Raw genomic sequence first — 22,329 nt, 5'->3', positions numbered from 1 at the left:
TCCCAAAGGTGTTCCATTGGCCAGTCAATTACATACACACCAGACTCTGTCACCCATGTATTTATGAGCCTTGCTTTGCACCGTCATATTGAAAGAAGAAGGAGACAACATTAGGGTGAAGGTACTGTCCGAAATGTCCAAAAGCATTCAAAAACACCCCCATATCACAATCCTCCCTCCACCAAACTTTACACCTGGCATAGAGCTGTCATACCAGTACCGTTCTCCTGGTAACCACCAAAACTAGATGATTCTATCAGATAAATGACATAATTCAAAATACTATCTTCTCAATTTATTTGCTTTTTAATATTTTAATTTTTTATTACTTTGCACCGTGATGAGTTTATCCTATGCAGTAAAAAATAAAGAGGATTCCAACATATTGTGTATGATGGGCCATAATGATTGTTCTTCAATTATCTGCTTTCTCAAATCTTCCATTTTCTGTCTCGCTTATCCCAAGGGGTGCTGGTGCATATTTTCAGCTGTCTATGGGCAAGAGGCGGGGTACACCCTGGACAGATCACCATACAACACAGAGACAAACATGACAAACACACTCAGACCTAAAGAGAATTAAGAGAAGCCAATTAACCTAACAGTCATGTTTTTGGACTGTGGGAGGAAGCCAGAGTACCCAGAAAGAACCCACGCATGCTCAGGGAGAACATGCAAACTCCATGCAGAAAGACCCCGGGCCAGGAATCGAACCCAAATCCTTCTTGCTGCAAGGCAGCAGTGCTATCCACTGCACCACTGAGCAGCCCCATTAGTGGAAAAAACCCCCAGTAAAATCAAAAGATATAATTTCCTTTCATTATAATAAGAGACTTTTGTTGATGCTACTGACCCTTATTAAAATGAAAAGTAAAAAATGCAGAAATTATGTTATGGTTTTCAATATAGTATAAAAGGGTTGTATGTGAAAAGCGAAAGGGAATGCCCTGCTGTGTCCGATAATGGGTGCAGCTGAGGCGGTGGCTGAGGGGATCCTGTGTTTACGGTGAGCTGGCCCTTTAAGAGAGTCCCGTGTTTCCATTGGCACGGTGACGTCAGAGCAGCGGAGGACTTCAGCCTATCCTCAGCTGACGGTGAAGGCTACGGTCCTGGCACAGCGTCCAGCTTCAGGAGGGGGAGTTTTACACAGCTCAAAAGGTTGGAAAGCCTTCCCCGCTGAAGCCTTTCAAGCGCACACCGTGGATTACAACGGGAAACTTTTTCACGATGGCACTGAGCGTGGAAAAGTAGCGCGAGAAGCATCCGCCGCAGAAAACGGAGCCTCTCTCGCTGCAAAGCAACAACTCCTGCTTAGATGCACGAACACTGCTGAGGAAAAAAAATATGCTCCAGCCCAGCCTCTGCAGCAGCACCAAGAACCCCGGCTTCAAGCGCAGATTCCCCGTCTTTTAACCACTTTCCCGTCGGCCCATCACCCGGTTCGGTTCCAAAGCCTCTAAGCCTGCAGAGTCCGCCGTCAGAAAACCGAGCCTCCAGCAGCCGGAGAGCCATGGCAGGGAAACTGACAGCCGCGCAGGACGCAGGGATACTGCTGGTGACAGCCAACGTTGGATCTCTGTTCGAAGATGTGAGTCTCTGTTGATAAACACGCTCTGTCTGTGGCGTTTGCGCACACTAAACGCTTCTTTTCCTCCCACGCAGTCCACGCTTTATTCACGGTCTGTTAAGTAACGTCTCATCTGGTCACGACTGGTACCGTTATAGTATCACCTACAAAAATAGGCGTCTCCAGACCCACTTTACTAGGACGCATGTCCTCTGTGTCCCGGGCAAATGGGTGCAACATTTCAGCAGCTATACAGCATCTATAATTGAACTTTAAATCTTAAAACAGCCTTTCCATTTTAATGTTTCACTGCTTTCTTAAGTTTTTGCTTTGGAACATATTTACAATCATAAAGAAGAGTGACTGAATCAAATTTCTAGGTTTAATAGATCTAAAAGATGTTTCAAAGTAAGCAAAGTTATCATTAAAAATAAAACTGCACCATGGAGAAGCATGGTGGTGGCAGCATCATGAGGCGGGATAAAAAAAAATACAGTTATAATTAATAATACATGTGGTATACTTTTAGTATGAGTGTTTTTTTGTTTTTCTGATATCTCAGCTATTATTAGTTTCAGCTTGACGATCGGTCACATTGTGTTATGAAAGCTATACTCTCTATATGATCAATTAATTATTTAGGAATCTCCGAATTAACATTTGACCAAAGCATCCCCAGATCATGACGGTCTGTGTTGCTTAGTTTGTCTCAGCAGTTTAGCAAAAACAAAGTTTAAGTTTGTTTATAAATGTTGTTTTCCTGCCTGTAACTCTGTAAGGTAACCCTGTGTGGCCTGCAGATCTGCACCTTGATGCCTGAAAAGGCAAAACTTTTCAGGTACTTTTTTATCCCCAAAGGTTTTCTTTAATGATGACTTTTTAAGAATCAACCTTGACCAGCTGTTCAATCCCTATTGAATAAAAGCAGCCCCCCAGCATGACGCTGCCCCTGCCATGTTTCACTATGAACGTCGTGTTTTCACCCTCAGGATTCTCTGTTTCCCATAAAAAAAAAACATGTTCCATCTTCCCGTTCTCTCACAGCCGACATACGGTATCATTATGGTTATTTTTATTCAAAGGAATAACTTATGAATTAAAAAACTGAATAAAAACAATATTTATTATTAATATAAAATGAAATGTGAAGAGAAAAAAGACATAAGAACTCTTACACATTTTGCTGTTTCCACCGTCAACATTCAGCTCCCAGTACAATAATTTCATTTTGTATAAAAAGTGTTTTTCCAAGCAAGTTGTGTGACTTTGATTGACTCGCTGTCTCCCTGCTGAGGGGGGTTTTCTCTGGGTGTTTTGCATCCTTACAATTGTCAAACACTCTCATAACAGAAAACTACAGCCAAGCATCAACAGCTTTTTGCATATTTATGAGGACCACCAGTCTACCTTTGAGAGCAGAAGTGTGTTCTGTATATAAGATCAGTTCTTGTGGCCTTCTGTGGAGAAGTGCTGGAAGTTGTTCAGGAGAGACCCACTTGGTTCTAAGGACATAACCAAAGGAGGACAAGGCCTCAGCTTTAGGAACCAACCTCCTCCTCCTTCCTCCTCTCACTCATGTGAAGCGCTGATCCCAAACATAAGGGAAGAGCTGTCTCCAGCACTGGAGTAAGCCTATAAATAGCTCGCCTCTCACCAGCATCATGTTTTGGCTGTCTGTTTTTTTTTTCTCTCCTCCACACTAAAACCCACTGAGCCCAAAATGCACATTTTGAGCTTGATTCCTGCTCTGAGTGGGAGAGCCGTTCATACATAAGGCAACTTCTCCAACATGTTGGTACCCCTTGTGAAGAATATGTGGGCTGAATGGATTCTTTGTCTTTTAAAAGCTGTTTCTATTATTAGCCCTCTGTGTGTGAAACGGCACCGACTGACCCTGATTTTTAAGAGCGAAGAAGGAAAATATTTCAGCCTTTCGTTGTGAATTACCCAAATGGAAAAATGATGGTATGAATACCTGTGTTGTTACAACCCAGATGCTGTTTGCTTCTGCGTCGTTTTCTGTGGTTTTAGCATCACTCAGGTTACTGTTTACTCTCCTCTGGGATCTTACTTATGAAATGTATCTGATTTATACTGATTCCCATTTTTCTGGTGCTGATTCCTGTTTTGATTGAGTCGCTTTCTTAAGGCCGACCCTCCTGCATGATTAGATCGAATAGAATAGAAATATTCTTTATTGTTCCACAGTGGGGGTCTTCAACAGTAATGGCAACAACATGACACATTCAGATTAACACAAAGATGAAAAATAACAAGGAATTTACAACCAAAAGAATATGTTTTATTGTAAAGAAAAGCAGCTTAGCAGAGGGATTTAAAAAATGTTCAAAACTTTCATACATAATTGGAAGAACAGTTATTCATTTTGTTGGAAGCAGTGATCCTTATGAAGTCTAACCCCTGCTTAGAGGAAGGATCTGCAATTATGCTTCTTTGTGCATCTGGGATTCTCTGACCCTTCCTATAAAGAACTATTTTATTTACAGGAAGTTCAAGCCAGCTCCTTGGCTGTTTACCGCTGCTGTTGAGGCAAGAAATAAACCAGTAGCTCTGGTTCCACCGGCAGCAGTTCCAATGTAGTGCCAGTTGATGATTAAAAAGAATGAGCTCAGTTCACAAGGATTAAAATGAACTGTGCAGTATGTGCAGTGAATCCTTTATTTAGCTAAATTACACAGAACTTCAGAAATATACAGGAACGTTCAGGTTCTGCTAAAAAGATATGCATCAAAAATAATTTCTTCCGTTCCTCATTCAGTAGCAGATATTTCCCAAGATAGCTCGGATGCTTTAACGCGACGTCTCGCTTTAAATTTGAAGTGGACGTGGCAGATATACAAACTTGTTTGTTAAGTCCTGGTTGGCCCAGTTTGCACAAAAACGCAAGTTTTTCTTTTCTGAGTCTAAAACTCTGCCAAGTGCTCTGCAAACCTGGCATCAGAAATATCAGCAGATGAGTCTGAATCGCACAGACCAGTACTAGCAGTGGACATGCTGGTCTATCATGTTGTTTGCTATAAGTGTCATAAAACCTGACGTTATCCAATGAAAGGTGTCGTTATCAATTGAAGGCAAACATAGGCTGTGTGTCTCTCATTCTTCTCGTCGCTCTAGTTCACATTCATTACCTCAAAACAGATCAGTTCAGTTCGCCATTCACTAAAACTATCAACGTATTCAGTGAACGCTGTCATTGAACGTGTTCGTGCACAACACTGACCAGTCCACTAAAATCCTCTGTCAGCTGGCCGTTATCGGAGTCATCCTCTAATGTGACAATGCTGACTATGACAGTCATCTGATAATTTGTTGAGATGATAATCTCGGCAGTTGATGGAGAAGCCTGCAGTGAGGAGGGCAGATTAAACCTTGAAACATTAAAAAAACAGCGGGATTCTGGTTCTTGAGCTTCAGGTCCTTTGGTGGAAATAGTAGGCTTTGAGATGCTTGTTTTATCACAACATTTAACAGCAATCATTTTAATTCTTTTATTTTATTCTAACTTTATCGCCTCAGTAGTTTAGCAGAGTGGATTCAGTTCCCTAAATTGTTTCAGAAAGTAGGATTCATTTATTCCCAGACATATACAATCAAACTTGGAACAACAGACCATTCAGGGCTCAGTATTTGTCTCAAAAGTGTAAATCAATACCTGGTGAGTGTAATGTCATCAGATTTCCCTGTTTGTACTTACCACCTGCTGCAGACAAAGTCGATGCATCCTGTATCTTTTGGAGCAAATAGCGGCATTCTCCCTCCTGCATTCAGATTTCTTTTATTGTGATAAACCTTTTTTAAAAACAAATCGACCAGTTTTGTTCCTTTTTCTTTGCAGCAGCCAGGTGCTGTGGAATCATACAGCTTTTCTCTGTAAACAGAGATGTCTCATATAGATTGTGCACCATTTCGATGCAGCTTCTTTTTAAAGAAAATCAAATTCAGACAAATTTAATATCAGTTTTAAGGTTTGATAGCACAGGAAAATCATTGAATGGAAAATATACTGTTTGGCAAATAGATGTTAGCATTTACTTTTGTTTGACTTTGATCGATCCGACCCCTCTCTTTGCATTGGCCTGAATTTCTCTTGAATAAGTCGACAGGTTTTTGCTGTCCGTTTGCCGTAGATCGTATGTTTCCAAGCAGCAGCACAAGAAGGTAGCAGAGTACAGAGACCGCTGCATCATTTCCTACAGGAAGCCACTTTTAATTTATTTTCTTTTACTATTTAGCAACATGTTTTGCTTAAGTGTATGCCGTGAGTTGATGTCTGGTGTTGTAAACAGAGCTGTTGTTTCTGTTGATAAAATAACATCTCTAGTTAAAGGCAGAAATTTATGAAGGAATGAGAAGCAATATAAGTGGCATCTCTCTGTCAGCACGGGTTAAAAGTGGTTTAAGGGTTTGGGTGTCCAGGGAACCAAACTGGGAGACCAGTTCCACATATGGGGAATGCAGATTTACAGACACAGTTTTTTTTTAAGGCCAATAGCAATTATGACATGCTGTTGATTTCCTTTTTTCTTTTTTAGGGCAGATTCTTGAGGCACAGGTCTCAATTTAAACAAACAAATGAACAAAGCATTAAATGGATGGATACATACATTCTAAGGGACATCAAGCAATGGCTGCTGAAAGCGTAAGTGGATCAGCGAATGCATTCATGTTTAGCTGATGCCTCTAATGGAGAAGATATAGACCAGCCTACTGGATATAATCAACAAGTCCCATTCTATGTCTGCTTCTCTCTCCTTGAACTCCAGTCGGCCTCGGCAGATGGCCGCTCACACTGAGACTGGTTCTGCTGGAGGTTTCTCTCTGTTAAAAGGGAGTTTTTCCTCTCCACTGTCGCTACAAGCATGGTTGGTGTGGGGTTTGCCTTCGAGTCAGTGAGTCGATGCAATCAACTGGTTTTCCTTAAATAGAAAACTTTGAATCAATTTGACTGTATGATCTGGTTGAATTGTCTCTGTAAAGTGCCTTGAGATGACATCTGTTTTGAGTTGGCGCTGTATAAATAAACTGAATTGCATTTAATTGTCATGCAGGAGATGATTTGAAAATTAAAATTTCCTGTAGTTATCCTGGTGTGAGATAAACTTGTTTGTGACTGGAAGAGCTAAGCTCCTCCACATTGTCCGGGTCATCGTCGTGAGGTTTGCCTTCAGAAAACGTCACCAGCTGATGACACTGAGCAGTGATTCATGGCTTCCACAGAATTCACCTTCTTACAGTAAAAACTTTTCTTACATGTAGTTAATTATAGATGCAGCTTCCTGGTGCAGTCATCAGCGACAGGGTGGCTAATGGGTTTTACAGGAAAGACAAGTGAAAGAAAAATGAATGGAAAAAAAAAAATTGTTTCTTCAAAAGTGAATGATTGTTGTCATGAACCTGAGTGGCGGCAGGTTGATGTAGTAACTGGAAAACTGGGGAGTGGCGGCCTAAAGGTTAGGGCATAGAGCTTGGAATCCTGAGGTTCTGAGTTCAAGACCCACTCCCACAGGCTGCCACTCTGGGTGTCTGAGCAAGACGCTTAAACCCCACACTGCTCCCCGACCGCCGCACAATGGCAGCCCACTGCTCCCCGGGGTGATGGGTTAAATACAGAGAGTTCATTTCGTTGCTTTGTACTTGTGACAGTGTAATGACAATAAAAAAAAAACTGGAAAAACACGAAGTGCTGGCTGAGGATGAGCCGGAAGAGGTACCACAACTAAGCTGAAAATCTGGCTAAATGGACACGTTAGAGAAACAGGAAAGCGTTTTCTGTTCAGTGTTTATTCGCACAGGTGAACCTGGGTGTCAAACATTAGGATACGCGTTTGTTTTGAAATGCCATCCTGGCAAAGTCACTCAGCACTGCGATACAGATCTTAAACAGAAAGCTTTGTTCTTGGAACTCGTGCTTGGATAAAAGCACAACTCGGCAGAATGAGCTGAAAGCTAAATGAAATCCAACTGTTCAGGTTCATCGGAAGGACTGAGAAAACATCGCAACTCATGAGCCGGTGCAGATTTATCTGATATGCTTACCCTAAAATTATGTTTGGATTTAAATCTCTTAAAATGTCTTAATTTGTCCTGTAGTAAATTAATTAATTTACTATAAAAAGACTTTTTTCCACTTTTGATGGTAATTGAAGACCTGGTGTTACGCCTTTTGTCTTCCCCTATTTTAGTTTTGATCCTTGAATCAAACCAGAATAACTTTGGAGGGGAAAAATTCAGCATCCAATCTAGAAATAAGTTGAATAAATTTTAACGTTGAGCTAAAATCTGGCGACACACATACTTTGCATTTGGATCGATTAAGAATATTGCAGCAGTGACTTTGAAAGAGAGGAAATCTTTGTCCGGATGTAACCTTGTAGTTCCCGTCTTTAATATATTCCCAAGGTGACGATATCGCTGCAGCAATCATAAATCCTCGTCACTACAGGCAGCTTTTAGTCACATGCTGGATGGTGTTGTATATCCTGACTGAATAATGTAATTGAGAGTCCATGTTTTAAGTCCTTAGCGCTGCAGCTTCCTGTGGATGTTTGATGGGATGGAACAGAGTGTTGATACATAGAAGGAGAATCGATTTCAGTCTAATGTCAAGTCTTTACAACAGTTTCATATGGAGAACCTCCGCTGAGCGGATAAATTGCTTCATCTGAAGGGTTGGGTTTCGCCTTTCTTCTGCTGCCAAAGTTGCTCCAGCATGCTGTTGCAGGAGTGGAAAAGTTCATAAAAGAAAGTTCAGATGGTTCTATTTTTGCTGGCCTCCTTTCTCAGCCCTCCTTCCATCCCACCCTAAGAGACAACCAGTTTATAAAAAGGAGAAACAAAGAAAGACGGATATAATGAGTGAATCCTGAATTATCAGCAGTATATGATTGACAAGGTGCCACAATCAGCCTGTTCTAACACCTCCTTGGTAATTATAGATAGAGCTGTGAATGACAGGCTGTCATTAGTATCCCTGTCAGATCTTATTCTGCACCAATAAACAATAGGCTGAACATATCACGATTAGAAAGCGGTCAGTTTTTATAAAAACCTCTGACGAGACGAGGAACGATGATCCAGAATGTTTAGAGAAGCTCAGGGTGAAAGCTGTGCGGGTTTTCTGATGCCTCATCACTGCATGAGCTGAGCATCAGTCAACATGTAAACCTTCTGCTCTTATCACTGGAAGTTACTTTGCAGCTGTTTCATTATTCCCTGAACTGAGTTTTTATTTTTGTCACCACAAGAAACAGAGGCAGTCCAGCCCTAAACTTAAAAATTTGCAGTTATGGGAACTCTGGCTTATTGGTTAAATATGATGTAAATTAGGGAAAACGATGAGCTTTAGCAACAAGCAGAGATTCTAAACTGCTTTTTAAATGATTTTAACCGACAGCACATCAAAGCACAGATTTAAATACATAAACTAATGGCATGATTTGCAAGCAGACATTTTCCAACTTTTAAAAAAAATTGTAATTTCACTCTGCATTTAACAGGGTTTCTGTGGGTCATTAAAAATCATTAAAAGTCATTCAATTATTATTTTTTTAATTAAGGTCCTTAATTGGCATTGAAATTCATTAAATGTGGGGCGGCAGTGGCGTTGGATGTAGGAGTTTGCCCTGAAATCGAAGGGTTGACGGTTCAAGCCCCGACTCCGACTTTCAGTGTCGTTGTCTCCTTGGGCAAGACACTTCACCTGCATTGTCTACTGATGGTGGTCAGAGGGCCCGGTGGCGCCAGTGTACGGCAGCCCCGCTTCTGTCAGTGAGCCCCAGGGCAGCTGTGGCTACAATGTAGCTTGCCACCGTCAGTGTGTGAGTGTGTGCATGAATGGGTGAATGAATGTAGTGTAAAGCGCTTTGGTCAAGTCTCCTAACTTGAATAAAGGCGCTATATAAGTACATGCCATTTACCATTTACCATGTGATTATTGTGGCATTTAAAATGTTTTATAAAAAAAAAATGTTTATAAAAACAATTTTATCAGATATATCAGATATAACTGTGTTCTGAGTTAGGGAAAATGCAAATTTCAACAAAAGTGGCTGGAAAACGAGGAATTCGGGACATGGCTGCAGCATATATATATTTATACTATATATATGTATGTATATATATATATATATATATAAAGACTCATGGGTACTTGTTGAAGGCATTAAAATAATTTCTAAGAGCATTAAAAGAGCATCAAATTAGAGTTACACATTCCTACACAAACCCTGTTTAACCCATCGCCTTGGGGAGCGGTGGGCTGCCATTGTGCATTGAGCAGTTTGGGGTTAGGGGTCTTGCTCAGGGATCCAGAGTGGCTGTCTGTTGGAGTGAGGCTTGAACTTTGAACCTCTGGATTCCAAACGAAGTGCCCTAACTAATAGGCCGCCACTACCCTAGAAATGCTCCAATCTAAGCTGGAGATTAGGAAGAAACTCCTCACTCTCGTTTAAATCTATGTAAAGTCGGAACTCTCTTTGTTTTTGATCTATGCTTCCATCAATCAAGTGTAAGCACTTTTATACATGTTTTTTGTAGAATAAACTTCAGATGGAAATCATGGACACGTTTTGATGCATGCATTTGCAAACTCTTGTAATCTATTAACACTATTAACTTCATTTTTATATGAAAGTAATACAGCTATTATGCTCTTATGCAGGCTTTCAGGATCATGTTTTTAGATCAATATTTGAACTTCATTAATTAATCTAAGATGAATTTGCCCTGAATTTTGTTGTCTTCTTTTCCTGCCTGCATGACCCAATTCCAGCCAAACTTCAGCTGACAGGCAGATGGCCTCATATTTGAGTTTTTTTTCTTTGTATTTCTATTTCTCTTCTATCAACTTAACAACTGCAAGAAGTCCAGATCCTTTGGCCCATATCATCAGCCCTCCTCCACCCTGTGTGAAAGCCTGTGTAAAGATGTTGCTTCTGATATGCTGTATTTGGTTTTCTATAAAAAGACGTTACTGTGCACCTCTGCATTACCCTCAGTGTCTAAATGTCAGCCTTTTCATTTAGATGCATCTTCCATGCTTCTTTTTTTCCTTTTAAAGGAGAAGAGGTCTTCCTATAACAACTCTTCCATACATGACATGCTTTTTCAGTTTCCTCTCGTTAACTATAACATTTACCTTGCCTACTGAGACCTGTAGAGTCAGAGACGAAGCTTGTTTTTAGTTTCTCTAAGGCTTATTGCTCTGACCTCTGAGAGCATAAATTTGCTGGGACATCCCCTGCTGTGGATGACTGCCAATGTGTTAAACATTTCCCTCTTGTGAATAATCTTTCTTACAGTAGAATTCATTTCAGACTTTTTTTGGAAATGGCAATTTAACCCTCTCCATATCAATGGGACCTTGCTGAGGTCTTTCCAACCTCCTTAGTATCAAACTGCATTAATAGATGAGATTCCATTGATGGTTGTTTGTGTTTAGTAGCAACTGGCTGCTATATAGTGCTTATTAATAAGGCATCATTAATATTAGAATGTATTTAATTCAGATAGACAGTTGTGAATCATTTACACAAAGAAACACACAATTGTTGCTTTTTTCCACACAGAGCCATGGTTAAACCTGTTATTTTTCACATATTCTAATAAAAACACAAAGTTCATAATCAGAAACTCCAGGTTCGGATATATTATGTAATGACAATGTTATAGTACTGAGTCCTGTGTTCAGGCATATTAATGAAAGGTTAATTGGAAGGAAATTAGATAAAACTGCACAGGGAACAAAGATAATTGGAGTTTGATTCACAAGGTGCCGACTGCTACAGCTCTCACATCCCTCATGGGAAGCTGAACTTTTTTCTCTTAACATGGGTTAAGAGGAAAAAAGGTTGGACCTTTGCTCTTTGGCTGAGGGACCTATTTAAAAGCACATTTCATTTGGTCTTAGAGTCTGAAGAAAAAATAGATGAACCTAAAATCCGAGTTATTCAGATTCACATTGAGAATTTGCCATTTCACCTGCTGGTGTTTGACCTCTGTGTTTTATTTGGACCTCAGAGAGCAAGCCCATCTCTATGCACTTCCTTCTGAGGTGAAATTTATGGAGATGTAGAGTAGAGTGTTTTCCAGCTGGCACCTGCCCAAACTGCTAAAAATAATTTAAGGGGTGTCAAATAGAAGATCAGAGACACCACACCCAACAGTGCAGAAGAACTAAGGGCTTCCTGGACACTTCTGCAGCTCTGCAGAGCCAGGACCTCCAGGCCATGCTGCATGCATGCAGTAATTTATGAAGACTGAGCCTTAACCAACACAAGGCAAGGTTGTCCTTCTCAGTAGGCCAAAGTTTCATTGGTTTTATGGAATCAGGATCGATAAATGTACATACTTTTAAACTGAACAGTGCATTTACAGTAATGTATTGAGACTCATTATCACTGTCCTGAAATACAGAGAACCTTTGATTGACTTCTTCCCATTTCAATAACACTGTGAAAGCTGAAACCATTTCAATATTCGGATTTTTCCAACTGAAAGGGGAATTGTTAATAGCTGGGCGTTTAAAGTTAACAGATTTTTCTTTTTCTCTCTCCTTTTCACACTTAGAATATTAAATTGCTTACAGAAGGAGTTTTCCTGGGTTCTTGAACATCATGTCATAATCTTGTTTTACATTAGTTTATGTTCAGTGGAAAAGCTTGCCTCTGTTTATTGGAAAACATTTGGCTTGACTGTATCTTGTAAACGCAAACTGCAGCACTTCAAGAGCCCCGCTTGGCCTTGGTTCCTCTCTGAGATGCACACCCATTTCACTTTCTCAGAGGCTTTTCTTTCTCCTGCTCTGTTTGTTACAGTCAACACTCTCACACCTGCACATGCTCATGCTAGGCTCTGTCCTGCTGTGTTTTATCTTAGCAGCTGGCGGTTGGGGAGAAAACAGCAGCAGCTGAATGATTGCAGGAGGACTCATACCTCTTTTATCACCACAGAAGCCAACTATCTGCAGAAGCCGTCTCGTGCCGTGGCTAAAGCGGACGTAAAGTGAGACTGTGGTCGCCACTGTGCTCTACGACTTCAAATAAAAAAGAACCCTTACAACCAGCTGCTGCATAATTTGATCTGAAAAGACAAAGATTGATCTGCTAACCAATGGGATGCAAGAAAGCTTTCAAGTTTTGATTTCTGGGGGATATTTTTGTCCAAGGCTTTTATCTCAGTTTGATTTAGTTATCAGAGAAACAGCTTAGAGCTGAATAGGTAGGAAATGTTGTTTTCTTTTCAAGCTGTTCTGAACTAATATCTTTCCGTTATAGTTGAGGATTTTTGTGAATTTTTAAGACCTGCCCTCTCCACTTAAAAAAAATGCACATGCACAACCCTGTACCCGCTCCAGAGATGGAACGCCTACTAAACGCTTGCAAGTGCATGCATGAGCTCATTTCTCCTCATGCACGCTCTGTTTAAAAGTTGCTGATTGCATCGCTCATACAAGCTTACTTTCCAAAATAAGATTAGCAATTTTATCACCATTTCAGACTCACCATTGGTATGTGAAATGGGGACGAGCACGTAGGACGGCCTTAAATAAAAATACCACCAGAATGATTGACAATCAAGAGGGCCTCTTATTTTGATGATCCATCTGAAAACAGAACATCCTTTAAGGCATTTACTACTTTTTGAATACATTTTATCAAAAGATAATGGGTTTTACTGGATTATTTAAACGATTCAATCAAGAGTTTTTAATTATCTCAACTAGCCTCTAAAAAAAACGCGAGTTTCTACTCTAAATGGCTGCTGGTCACGTTAAGTGGTGCTAAGCTCTGCATGGTGGCGGGAAGTTTCATTTCTCCATTGGTCATTGGTCACACATTCGAAAGTGATGGCAATTTAGAGAAATTGATGGCTTTGGTTGGTGACAGGACACTGGAGTACCTGGTGGAAAAACTACAGATGGCTCACTCCATCCAAGTCGAGCCAGACTGAAACCAGGACCTCCTTGGTAGAAGGCAGCACTGCCAACCACGTTTAACGTCTCTAAGAGATCCTGGAAATATGATTTCAAAGTAAAACAAGTTCATCTTGCTACTTACACAATCCAAAAGCTTCACGTGTTTAAAATAATTTGTGTTCTCCTGTTTTAGGAGGTTTATGTATAAGTATGTTTTCAGTGAGCCTTGTCATTTATCATCCTATGCTATTATATGGTATATTGTTTTGCATGTTCCACCCATCCAAGCAGGAAGAAAGTAAAATTATATGCATAATTATATGCATAATGTGGTTTGCCCCTACAGTATGAGGCCAGAACAGCCCTCAGAATTTTGATTATTTCAATCCCATTAAATTTTCAATCTCCTTTGTTGAGAAAAAAGGCCTCTGCTCAAAGAATCAATCATACTGAGTCATCTTTTCTAATTTAAATCTCCATTTAAAGGGTTTGTCACCAGGCAGGGGCTGGTTAGAAATGTTCACTATGATCACGTTTAGTTAGAAAACACATTTACACAATATTTACACCAAAAATCAAGATACAACATATGTGAATCTGTCCAGGTGGTACAAGGCTAATACGATCTCATTAATTTTTTTCAAAACAGAAAAACCATTGCAGTCGCCACAATGTCATGTATTCTTGACATTAAATGATTCTGATGGATGGACTTGAGAAAAAATATAAAATAAAGCCCCATAAAACAGTAGATTTCAGTTTAACATGCCTATGCTGTATGTTATTACACCCATAGCTCCATAGTCTTGTATAATAAGCAGGTGGTAGCCTGCCTTGTTGGAGAGACGAGAAGCTCTGCATCTGTAGCCTTAAAAACCCTTGCAAAACAAACTGTTGCAAACAGGAGCCTTCTTTGAGCCAGCTGGCAGGCAGTGTACAGGAATATGACAGGAAGCGGATGAACTCTGCTACTTTGAAGTCAAGCCGCTCCTGGGCTTAAAAATAAATGGCTGATGGTGGAACGTCTTGCGTTGTTTTTAAACCACTGTTATGTCAGTAACTGAGCCAAGCCTGTTTTTTAAAATGCAAAAATAACAACTGACCATCAGGAAAAAGCCTCCTAGATACCCTCAAGGGCATATACTAGATAAAACTTGCCTCAGATAAAGTTTAAGGATGATAAAGCTAGAAAGTTTGGATACTTTGAGAACATTTCCCTGGTGTTTAATCTCCAAACTGGCCTGTTTATATTGATTCCTGCAGTGTAAGAATGCTGCATAACTGAGTTATACTTCTGTTGTCTATCTGCTGTGCACAGTCAATATGTCACCCCAGGTTGGACGGTGTTTATTTAACCTCAAGTCTTTCACACAGAGGGCCTGTTTTCTCTGGTCCATCTACAGTCATTGGTGAAGTACTTTCCAGTAAAGGCTATTGTTTAGTTGTTTTTGTTTTCACCGTGGCTCTAGCATAAGGAGCACAGACTCATCTGGCCAAGTCATTAGGCTAAGTCTCGTAGAGGCTATCCTTATCCTGCATTCTGTCGCCCTTTGGGATTTCCTGCTCTGGACTCCTACTGTGCCTCTGAGTGCTCAGGATACCTCATGCTCTGCTTCTATAAATACCTGGTATCCCTGGGTCATGCACATACATTAAAATTTAAAAGCAAGCTCATGCATCATGCAGTTACGCTGCTCAGACATTGTTTATTTCCCCCGTCAGTCAGAGCTGAGTCTGGCTTCTCTCAAGAACTTTTTCTAACCATCCAGCATCAGTATTTCACTGTTTAAAATCCTCTGATTCCCATTTAAGGAAAAAGGGCTACATTTTATAGATAAACAAACCACTATATACCTGCTTCTGGTACTCAATCTGTGTGGATATAGCTCCATATTTTCTGATATTTTCATTCTTACTCTAGTTTGCATTATACTCTAAAGTTATGCAAATTCTGTATGGGGAACATTGAAAAATTTGTATTGTGGCTTTTGCTTTAGTCGTCCTGTTTCGGATGCATCTATAGTGTTCGTGTTTTTCCCTTGCCACAGATGCAAACGGAGGGTAGGAATCTATGGGGGGTAGCAGTGGCACTGGGCGTTCCTCCCTGTCAAGCTGCTGCATGGTAAATTATGGTCTGGAACAGTACATTAACACGTTAGAACAGAACAAAGCCTGTTTAGGTCTAGCACTGACCAAAAACCAGATCAATTAGACTGTCCCACTCCGGCTCTGCCTTTGATGCACATAGAAGATGTATTTCTATACCCCTCATGTATTTCCTCTCATGACGGGTAAAGTTTCTCAGCCAGCTTATAAACGAGCCGTATCACACAGCATTCCTTTATGCTTTTCCATGCAAAATGCTTTAAATACACAGCATTTAACATCATATTGGAGCTTTTTTTTTTTTACATCTGATTTGCAGTTGGATGTGTTTTATGTCTAAATTCTTTATTTATTTGGGTAAGAAAGTGAAACCAAAGGAGCCTTAGTGTTTTAAAAGTTCATTACTTATCCATGTTAGGATCTAAAGCAACAATTTGTTGTGGATGAAGCATTAAAGTACATGACTTTATTGTTGGGGTTGATAGGCTAAAGCATTGTGATACAGGAACCAAAGTTACTTTAACTCTAATTTGGCCAAACGGCTGCAAATAGATTCAGCTTGTTCCATAATAGAGACGGTTTAAATCTAAACAGGATAGAATAGATTTACCTGTGCTGTATTTTTTTAAGCCTTACATTATATTTCTACTAAATTAATGTCACATGTTCAAGTGTGTATTAACAGCCAGCATAGAGATTCAGGCTTTTATAAATCATGAGCTTTCCCTTTGATTCTCAGTGAAAACCTCCTTATGGAAGATTTGCCATTTTGCTCCAAACGTAGCTTTACTCTGTTGATTTACTAAACTGAAATTAGATGATTTTTGTTAAATTTAGGTCAGGATGATGGAGCTTAAAATATTAATTAATTCAGCACCACAACATTATTAACATTCACAATTTAAATTAAACTGAAACTTAAAAACGTGACTAATGTTTAAGAGAAATTAGGGAATGTTCTGTAACCTGTTAGGAATGACATGTCAATTTTTTTTAAAGATAGATGAGAACAATATCTGGAATTCATGTGTGCATAGGTGCATCAAAAAGGCGGTTGTGGGGTTTTTCCTTGGAGCTTCAGCTGCTTAACCCGTTTCACAAAGCAGGTTTATTAAACTGAGACTCAAATTCTCAACTCTGAATTGATCTAGTCTAAGGTTACGAGACGTTTCACAACAGTTGCTATGAGTTAGTTTAATCAACTCTAAGTAGGTCCACTCAGAGTTGAGCACGTGCGTAACACGTACAGTATGAAAAGCATCATCAAGAAAGACAACAGGAAGTGCCTGTTTCATACAACTTGAACTAGAGATTTTAATGCAGAAATTTAAAAACAGGAGAAAGTGTTTAAAAGACAGAGTAACAGAGCTACAGCTGCAAAGGAGAGGTAGATGAAGTAGGAGAAGATAGCAGCTAGAGTTTAGTAACTTTAGTAAGTTTGCAATATGGAAGGCCATTTAATTTTAATTAGAAGTACTCTCCCCTGTTGTTCCTTTTGTAGATCATTATAATAGGATTTTGAATTTCAGAAAGTAAAAAACAAACAAAATTGTAATAGTAAGATTTAAGTTTTATATACCTAGAAGTGTTTGCACATTTTAAGTTGCCATTTTGACATTTAACAGCTTGAATGAATATTTATTCATGATATTTGAAATAAATTTCTTCCTTAATACAAATGCTGACCAGTAAAAATAAGTATATTGGGATCTTAAATTGATTTTGTTTAAAAAGTTAATTTTGACAAGGAAAAAATATATTTCAGATATCAACAATACCTATTCAGACAAATTAATAAATATCAAAACAGCCTGCTGTAGCGGTTCTAATCATCATAACATTATGAGGGAAAACTAGATTAGTGCTTGAATGATAGTGGATCAAGGTATTCCATTCTAGGTGCAATCATCTGTGAGCAGGTGAAGATGAAATATAAAAACGTTCATTGTTCTAACAGGTAGGACCTGTGCATCATCTCGTGGGATTCCTCCTCATGTTGATCCTATTCTCCATTACACAGTAAATGCTAACCAGCTGTTTGACTGTGCAGCTGTTTTCTATAATGCTTTTATCACATATTAATGTTCTCTCACCAATATCAACTCCTGTTAAATATCTGTTAAAGAAGTCAGTGTAATACTGCTAATCTGAGGACGGATAAGATCTGGATCTATGTGACGGATTGTGAGCTGATACCGTAGGGATCATAAAGATAACTTTCTGAATATGTTAGGTACGCCTAAGAACCCTCTGCCTATAGATATTTAATTCTCTGCTAATTAATGCAGATCATTCTTTGATTGGATCCTCGCCAAATGATGTGCTTTTTTAACACCCAGTGTCTAACAGACCTAGAGACAGATTCTCTTTTTTCACAACTACCCAAAACTCTGTAAGGAGAACAGAGACAGAGGACACTCTTGAGTTTACTGAACAAAACCTGCTCTGGGAAGGTTAACTCTGGGAAGAATGTTAATGGTAACAGAATCAGAGGTTGAGGAAACTCTTTTTGTGAAACGACTTTCCTTGATTTCTGGTTCAGAAAACAAAGATTTTCAGTAAACCTACTTTGGGAAATGGGCCTGCAACCTAGACCTGCATATTCACATATGGAGGGAGTTTTGTTCATTATTGCTGCAAGCAAATAATTTTTTTTTTTTTAAATGGTAATTTGGAACAAAAAATGCAACCCTTCATGTCAAAATTTGAAAAATACAAACTAAAAAAGAAAAGTTTTTGGAGTGACATTGTGGTTTTCTCTGATTCTGTTCTGCACTTTCTTCCATATTTTGTTTTATTTCTCTTTTGCTTGATTTAGTTTTTTGATTGCATTTTTTTTTTTTTATTGTATTTTGCAGATCACATTCTCCTCACTTGAGTGAGCAGGCTTTTGTCTGGACAAGGATCAAAGATGCATTTCTGTCCTTGGCAACAACATTTTGACTGGTCTTAGAGTGAAGGAAATGTAATTTGTAATTTAAAAAAGAATGCAATTCATAAAAAACAATCTGAAGTACAGAAATTGGACAAAATAAACTTTGAAGTTAAAGAATTTGTAAAGGATAAAAAAAAATGTTTAAATAAATAAAAAAAAATATGAAAGACAAATTATTTTGAAAATTAATTAAAGTTGCTCTCAAAACCTTTGTTTGATTGTAGGACCTTTCAAAGTTTCATTTCTGGATTGCATTTTTCTTTTCTAGTTTCCATTTACTAATTATGCTCTTTGCTTACAACAATAATGGACCAAAATTCACTATACACAAAGATGATACTGAAAATATTAGTCTTTGCGAAAAGTGTAAACTGCCCACTGCATATTGGACCCATCCAAATGTTTATCTGGATAACCGGAACCCTTATGGGATTTACATAGGCTGCTGGTAGTAAAAAAATACGTACCTCTTGTATCTCACCATTATACCTGACTGATGTTCATTTCCCTTCACATATTAGACCCTTAGAATATTGGTAGAAAAAAAAAATTAGGCTCCAGATGTGACTATCCCCTTTTTGTCTTATGGACCAGAGTTTAATTCATCTATAGATTTAATGTAAAGTAACTGCAGGTTAAGTTGGGACAAAAATGGGTCCAAGATGGGACGATGACCGATGCTGCTCATGGGGTTGATCAGTCGGAAAGGCCTCTATTGAAGTTTGTTATGTTATTCCTGTGATGCTGTTTAAATACCGGGTCCAGATTAATGAAGCTGACCTAAAGATATAATTATTTTCTGTCTACATTATGGTACTTTGTTTATTACTCAGGTTTTATGCAGGGCAACTGGACCACCTATGTGAGTTGTTTCTTAGAAAATAATATAATTTGTTTATATTTCTGTTCTGTATTGGCAGGAAATGGACTAAAAAGTATTTTGCTCACTAATTTTATTATCTGCTTGTTACATTTTGTTCCTTTTTTTATGTAAATGTGACGAAAAGCCACTTTGGAGAAAATTGGGAGCCATGGGGGTCGTAGAAGTCTTTGCATACACTTGTCGGCTTGGAACTACTTTCTGTCCAGTGAAATGGCACTATTGATTTAGACTGAGCTATGAACTCAGCATTATTGCAGCACATTAAGACATTTGATAGGGGATGTTGCTAATGGAGGCAAAATAAATTTTCTTTATGTGCAAATGATCACATTAACAGTCCTAAAACGTTCTGCTGATTTTTCCACATGGTGAACCAGAGGTAATTTAACCACTCCCCAAATGATTTCCTCTGTGTTTTCAAACAACGTGGGGGCTCTCTGCCAGTTTTCCAGCTCTATTGTTATTTGTTTAGTTCCTCTCACTGCCTTATCGCTGACCTTTGCCGAAGGTTATCTCTTGCTCTTCCACTGTGGACATAGTAGTTTCCACTGTGGACAGCTCAAACAATGCAAACCCTCCCTACTTGTCTCCATCATTTCTCTAACTCTCCTGGTGGCTATATTTGAACACGTTTGTTCAAGACGTCCTATGTTTTTCTATTTATGTCACTGCTGTAGAAGGTTCCCTGGTTCAGAGATGTTTGGCCTGCGGTTACAAAGTTTCCTCTGATAAAATAGCTAAAAACTGTGAGAATGTCAAGAATAGATAAAGAAGAGCTGAGTTGGTGATTTAAAATAAGTGTTTTCCTGTAGGGAATGTTTTGTGTTTGGAGGCTCTGACTGTTCTGATCAAAGTTTTTGTGGGCATAAAACTAATATCGTGTTTGATCTCCTACTAAATCGGTTAAACCTAATTTTATTTTAGTTAAACATCTTTTCCAAATCTTGTTTTTATTTGTGCTTGGTAGAATTTCTAAGATGGAACCCCCAGTTTTCTCCACATTTTACCCCCTGGCCCTTTGGCCAAACCAGCATGTGATCATAATTGATCAAAATCAGATCACAGCTACACACATCGATCTTCCATCTATTATGAAAATGGGTTTAACAGTTGAAGGAGATGCCTCAAGACAGTGTGTGTTTGGAAGAAGCTTGGGCTTAAAATATACCAGCAATGTGGAATGAAAGTAGCTGAATCATGTTGTGGGACTATTTAGCCGTCAGTAATTTTGTAGCTATTTACACATTCTGCCAAGGAAAGTGGCATACCCTGGCAGTGTTCGTTTTTTGTCCTTCCATCCTGAAAAAGTGTGTTTCATCACTAAAAGCTCCAAATGAATATGACAGTTATAACGAATTTGCCTCTGTGCTATTATTGGAATGCCTAAAGGGGCTTAAGTGGGTGTCACTTTAGTAGGAAATCAACATTTTTTCTCTGGAACGAATGTATTTAAACATAGGTGAGGATTCCCTTGACTGACAGAGGGACGACAGAAGAATGTATACTTCACACTTGGCCTCTAAGCACACACTTGTCTGAAGAGATCTCTTGGCCATTTGCCCACAGCTTGTCAGCGCTTGCTGACAAGAGTCCGTTCATTTCCTGGACTCCATGGAGCGGGCCAGTACCATACCCTCTGAACAGATGGCATCATCTCCACCTTGTCTGCTTCATGGGTTTTTATGACCCAATTAGGCCGACGGGAAGCTTGTTAGAAACAGAAGACAAATGCTCCCTTAAACAGGAGCCCATTTAATCTCCCTCTGTGTGTTTTTACAGGTATTTGCTTTGCATGTATAGCAGATGGAAACTGTCTCAATTTCTGAAAAAGTAGGATTTTAAAAGGACTTCATAAGTTGGTAGGTGCATTACAGATAGATTTCACTGATGATAAAGGGGTGGGGGGCAGCCGCAGAGGCTGTTTAGAGACTGTCCAGGACACATAAAAACGTCTGAAACAAAGCAGTATGTAAAGTTTACAAGGCTTGGCCTCTGCTCTGTTTTTCTCCTTCAAAACAAGTAAATTCTGACACTTGGCAGCCTCTGTAAGCAGTATATCTTTATGACCATCATACATAGAGATACACAAAGATATGATGGAAAATCCTACCATATTTATAGTTTTATGGGCACCATTGACTCCTTACCCCCTGACCTAGTTAAGCTGATATCAAATGTTCTCTTCCTCCTTTACACGTGTAATAAGTGCATCAATAATGATTTCAGTTTGTTCTAAATCCCAGAAGATAGAGCTCTGCCTCTGTTTATTTTTGTCTGACTGATGCACCCATCGTGACAGCAGAACTGCTATGCAGAGCAAGCAGGAGCAAAAGCAGGATTTGAAGCTCCACTGAATGAAGAGAAGAGCAGCATTTCTTGTCAGAGTGGCAAGTCAGTAGCAGACTGTTGTTTGCTCATTTGTGCATTTTATGACCTCAAGACAAGCAAGCTGTAACTATTTTCCACTTGTCTGTCAGACTATTTACAAGCATGTGGAAATGTTACACCAAGTTTTTGACTAAAGTAATGTAAAGTTTTGAATTTTTGGAATATGAGCAAAACTTTTTTGGTGTGGATTATCTGATCCACACCAGGAAAGAAACTAATTCCTCCACTAAAGGGTTTGCACTCAGTGATCCATCTTATCTGATCTGCTGCAAGCTTACATAAAGTGGTCAAGTAGAGGCAGTGAAATAAAAAAAAAAAAACCTGTTGATGACAGAGGTCATGGCCATTAGTTTTCTTATTTCCCTCTTCCTGTGTAGATAAATGCACTCTATAGCTCTAGTAATGAATTACACGGACTGAAATAGCTCTTCATGTGGGGTGTGGTCTCTGTAAGACGTGGAATGACGATGTTAGTGAGTTTGCAACACCTTCATGCCACTGAATACAGCTCCTTG

The 22,329-nt window shown here is 39.2% G+C and overlaps 1 protein-coding gene across 1 annotated transcript in view; it reads left to right on the top strand.

Annotated features, from left to right (window-relative positions):
* The first annotated feature begins 1,075 nt into the window (after window positions 1–1,075).
* LOC119792739 (inositol polyphosphate-5-phosphatase A-like) overlaps window positions 1,076–22,329 on the top strand; it is a 185,862-nt gene continuing 164,608 nt past the window's right edge. The window contains exon 1 of the mRNA XM_038299500.1: window positions 1,076–1,588. Coding sequence (XP_038155428.1) covers window positions 1,511–1,588 — 78 coding nt within the window. The 5' untranslated portion in view covers window positions 1,076–1,510. The remainder of the gene's footprint in view (window positions 1,589–22,329) is intronic.

This window comes from Cyprinodon tularosa, unplaced genomic scaffold (assembly GCF_016077235.1).
Source record: "Cyprinodon tularosa strain WSP-4 unplaced genomic scaffold, ASM1607723v1 ctg43, whole genome shotgun sequence".
Classification (NCBI taxonomy): domain Eukaryota; kingdom Metazoa; phylum Chordata; class Actinopteri; order Cyprinodontiformes; family Cyprinodontidae; genus Cyprinodon; species Cyprinodon tularosa.
This window is presented reverse-complemented; position numbering and strand designations above follow the sequence as displayed.